Consider the following 5,000-nt stretch of genomic DNA (forward strand, 5'->3'; position numbering starts at 1 on the left):
CATTAAAAAAATTCCTGTTTTAATGTTATGAAATTAATGAATGATATTGTTACAGTCCTGCAACTTTTTATGAAAAGCATAACAATATCAATGCATTTATTATCAATGTTTAACAACAAAAAAAGAAATTGAAATAAATAAGAAAGCTGTTGGCTGGTTATGTGCTGGTTATGTACATTTCTGATACAGGTAAGAACAGTATGTTATCACTGTTCTGGCTTTGTACCTTTCTCCATACAATTTCACGAAATCGGCTCTGAAATCCACATAAATCAAAAGGGTTACATGTTGGCTAACCTATCCATCTGATTTCAAAACAATTACTGGTCATGTTATCTATTCATTTACCACTAGCATATTACAATCCTGATTTTACACATGCACACACATCTATGACTGCAGTGTCACACACACACACACACACACACACACACACACACACACACACACACACACAATTACACTATGTCTGTATAACATTTTTCTAACAACAGGTGATGTGCATGTCATTCAAAAATTCAATAAGGTCATTCATGCATTAATTGTTCCACTTTGTTCAGCCTATATGACAGGAACTGTCATCCTGGGAGTGTGTGTGTGTGTGTGTGTGTGTGTGTGCATGTGTATTTTTGCGTGTGTATGCATGTGTGTGTGGTGTGTGTGTGTGTGCACTGTGTGTGTGTGTGTTTGTGTGTGTGAGCATGTGTGGAGGGCGGGGCGGGGGCATGTTTATTAGTAGTGGTAGAAGTTGTACACTTACTTCCATACTGGCACTGAGTTGCAGTCCTGGGAACATAGTTTTGTTGTGGTGGTAGTTGTGAAACTATACCCCAGTAGTCTTTCGTTTTACGTGTGTGCGTGTTTCATGAATGTTATCCACTGAATTATAACCAGATCCAAACATTAATCACATCCCAGGATCTGATTCTTTCCTTCAACGAACATGATCTTCATTCATTTCTGATCGAGAGTGAAAATGAAATTATAACTGACCACCCCTCACCTTGCCAATTCGTCGTTGTTGTAGCGCCTCCACAAGAGCGCACAAAGTGACACCGCTGTCGAAGTCTTGCTCAAAATCCTTCACCTCGTAGCCAGATCCTTGGAGCTGGAGATTCACCCAGTTCATGAAGGTATTTTTCTGAATGTCAATCCACTTGTCGCTGTCTCCACTGCGCATGGAAAGTCCTCTGCCTTCACGGGAGCGAGCCTGCTGTCCGATTATATCCACTTCGGCAGACATTTTTGCGTAGTAGTGTTTGGACGATCTGTTTCAGTAATTAAATAAAAACTTTCCAAACTTTTCTTCTAAGACGACTGTCAAAAAACCAACGATACAACTCCACCTGTTTCCACCTGCGAAGCCAACCGATCTGTGGGCCAACTGCTGGAAGTAAACTGTCAACAGAACTGGGCCGGGGCGTTGTCTCCGCTTATCTTTTTTTTAGAGGGCTACTCAGGCCCACTTCGACACAGCCGGCGCAGAAGTAGACTCGCTTCGCTCACACAGTGGTTCGCTGTGCGACGAAATCCGATGGAGTGGCAAGCCTTTCCTTCAACGCGCGTCTTAGTGCATGCCCTGACTGGGACTTCTCACCTCAGGTCACCGTTTCTTTGCTCCCTTCTCTCTGGAACGCACCTGTGCGTGTGTGTGTGTGTGTGTTGGCGTGTGTGCCAGACCTCACATTGCCCGCCAGAGCGTGACGTACCTGTCGTCTGCTTTTTGATAGTCAGTTCATCAAGAGTTTTGTCCCTTTAGGTCAATGTCGTCGCATGCTGGATTGCCGTTTCAGATTGTTTCGTTTTGTTTTTCACCTTGAAAATGAAAGAAATGTCTGTTTCGTCAACTCAAGAAGGGGTGAACTGTATGCAAGTATCGTAAACTGTGTTAACAGAGATGTTCACAAGCAACACTCGCGCGTCCTTCTTGATTTGCGGTTTTTCGCTCCAGTCCCCGAAAACTAGTAAAAAGCCAAATCACATTAGCCCAATTTGTGACGTCACTAGTCCATGACACACCATTTTGACCTATATGCATATTCATTACATATCAAAAACCGGTTTGGCGTCTTTCTATTGTTGTGATATTTTTAGATGTGCTCCGATAGCCTGAGAGAAACACGTGGCTTTGTTGACAGTTTGATGATTGAGTCAGCGGTTACGGCAATGAGAAAGGTGGCAAAAGTGGTTAAGATGTTTATTTGCCACTACGTTCGTGTCCGCGCTGAGGGGTCTGGATTCGATTCCCACCGCCGGCTTTCGCTGGCCCTTTCTCTCAAGTCAGTTTGGAAAATCACAGAATCACTCCGCACAGAAATCACAGAAATATTCGGCTATAGGCTAGAATTAAGCCTTTTGCCCTCGTAATAGTGTCCATGTATGTGCTTTGGGTCACTGGCTATATAATGAACTCAGTGTTCCAAGGTTTAATCAGGCATTGTGTATACATTAATTTCTGACTCCTGAATAAAGATTCAAATCGATGGAAAATACATGGTCCTTAAAAGTTTTGTCAATTTGGTTGTTGGGGAGGAAGGTGGCAGAATGGTTAAGACGCTCAGCTGCCAATACACAGAGTCCGTGAGGGTGTGGGTTCGAATCCCGCTCTCGCCCTTTCTCCTAAGTTTGACTGGAAAATCAAACTGAGCGTCTAGTCTTTCGGATGAGACGATAAACCGAGGTCCCGTGTGCAGCACGCACTTGGCGCACTGAAAAAGAACCCATGGCAACGAGAGTGTTGTCCTCTGGCGAAATTACGTAAAATGAAATCCCCTTTCATAGGTACACAAATATGTAAGCATGCACTCAAGGCCTGACTAAGCGCGTTGGGTTATGCTGCTGGTCAGGCATCTGCTCAACAGATGTGGTGTAGCGTGTATGGATTTGTCCGAACGCAGTGACGCCTCCTTGAGAAAGTGAAACTGAAACTGAAACTAAAGATTCAAATCGATGAAAAATACATGGTCCTTAAAAGTTTTGTCAATTTGGTTGTTGAAGGTGTTTTAGGCTGATGATGCTAGTGCGGCATTGATGGTGTCAAAGGAAAGGGTATTCCCCAGATTAGTTTCAGTTTCACTTTCTCAAGGAGGCGTCACTGCGTTCGGACAAATCCATACACGCTACACCACATCTGTTGAGCAGATGCCTGACCAGCAGCATAACCCAACGCGCTTAGTCAGGCCTTGAGTGCATGCTTACATATTTGTGTACCTATGAAAGTGGATTTCATTTTTTTTACGTAATTTCGCCAGAGGACAACACTCTCGTTGCCATGGGTTCTTTTTCAGTGCGCCAAGTGCGTGCTGCACACGGGACCTCGGTTTATCGTCTCATCCGAAAGACTAGACGCTCAGTTTGATTTTCCAGTCAAACTTAGGAGAAAGGGCGAGAGCGGGATTCGAACCCACACCCTCACGGACTCTCTGTATTGGCAGCTGAGCGTCTTAACCATTCTGCCACCTTCCTCCTTCCCCAGATTAATGATACGCCGGGTTAGTACAGTAAAAAAATAAATAAATAAATAAATAAAATTTGTGGAACTGGTTAGTGACAAAGTTTGTCTTGTTAAGTTTCAAGTTGTGCCCTCGAGTCTTATCAAATTTAGCCAAGGTGAACAGGGAAGAAGTATACTAGTGCGGGAAGTCATAAATCCAACTGCCGCCGGGCGCGCGCGTCCGACCAGTGACTCGACGTTATGTGTCAACAGTTTTCGAAGGCCGGAGACAATAATACTGAGAGGCAGCACGCACTTCAGTGGTGGCGCACTGAAAAAAAACAACCCATCATGGCAACAATTGATTACAAACTGATGCCCAGTGCCTGGCAAAATTTTGTCAGTAGAAGAAATCCACTCTATGACTGTTAGATATGTATGCACTCAAGCCCCGTGACAGCTCCGGCATTGAATGGGTTACTAATCACTGCATCTGCTCAGGCATCTGCCTAGTACGTCTGAGACGTGGTGTGGCGTAGCGCATATGGATTTTTTTTTTTTTTTTTTTTTTTTTTTTTTTTGCTGCTGCTGCCCCATCATCTGCACCGTTTCAGTGGCATTACTCCCACACCGCTCATTTAAGATTCCCCCTCCCCATACACGGCCGCCACGGCCGGCACACCCGGGTTCGTCAGTCATATGGATTTATCGCGGCAGCCGGGGCGTCCTTCTCGTTGAGAGGACTAGGCTGCCACTGACTGAAGAAGGTGGCAGAATGGTTAAGATGCTCATCTGCCAACTGTGATATACCGGCAGAGTGTGTGATCATGATCCGTCGACAGTACGGGGGGTTCGAATCCGAGTCTAGCTGCTATCACCTTTTCTCAGGGTGAGTATGCTGTGAGTATGCTGCACTGAAAAACAAATTAACACACACCCATTCGGCCAACACGTCCCGCGACTCGGTGACATACCGGCGAACACACACACACACACACACACACACACACACACACGTACACACACACCGCTACCACCACCACCACACACACACACACACACACACACACACACTGCGGCACACCACACACACTGGCACACTGCCGGCACACACACGCACGCACACACACACACACACGCACGCACGCACACACACACACACACACACACACAAACACACAACGCACCCATGCCGGCACACAGTGACACACATTGACACACACACACACACACACACACACACACAACGCACCCATGCCGGCACACAGTGACACACATTGACAAACACATACACACGCGCGCGCGCGCACGCATGCCTGCACTCAGGCTGACACATGCAGGCACGCACTGGCACGCGGCACTGACGCACACACACACACACACACGGCACGGCACACACACACACACACACACACACACACACACACACACACTGACAAACACGCGCGCGCGCGCATGACGGTACACACACACACACACACACACACACACACGCACACACACACACACCGTGTCACATGCACACCTGGACACTACACACACGGCACTGGCACTGACGCACGCACCG

At 46.5% G+C, this 5,000-nt stretch overlaps 1 protein-coding gene across 7 annotated transcripts in view; it reads right to left on the reverse strand.

Moving 5' to 3' along the window:
- LOC143275326 (filamin-A-like) overlaps nucleotides 1-1,735 on the reverse strand; it is a 218,166-nt gene extending 216,431 nt beyond the window's left edge. For 2 of the 7 annotated variants that reach the window (XM_076579350.1, XM_076579349.1), the window contains exons 1-2: nucleotides 1,004-1,701; nucleotides 227-256 (exon numbers count right to left, since the gene is read on the reverse strand). In XM_076579350.1, the coding sequence (XP_076435465.1) occupies nucleotides 227-256; nucleotides 1,004-1,243 (270 nt within the window). In that variant the 5' untranslated portion in view covers nucleotides 1,244-1,701. Of the gene's footprint in view, nucleotides 1-226; nucleotides 257-1,003 lie in introns of all 7 variants that reach the window. The other 5 variants (XM_076579343.1, XM_076579346.1, XM_076579347.1 and 2 more) reach the window with 5 other exon arrangements.
- Nucleotides 1,736-5,000: the final 3,265 nt, after the last annotated feature.

The sequence above is a fragment of the Babylonia areolata genome, chromosome 30 (genome assembly GCF_041734735.1).
Source record: "Babylonia areolata isolate BAREFJ2019XMU chromosome 30, ASM4173473v1, whole genome shotgun sequence".
NCBI lineage: Eukaryota > Metazoa > Mollusca > Gastropoda > Neogastropoda > Buccinidae > Babylonia > Babylonia areolata.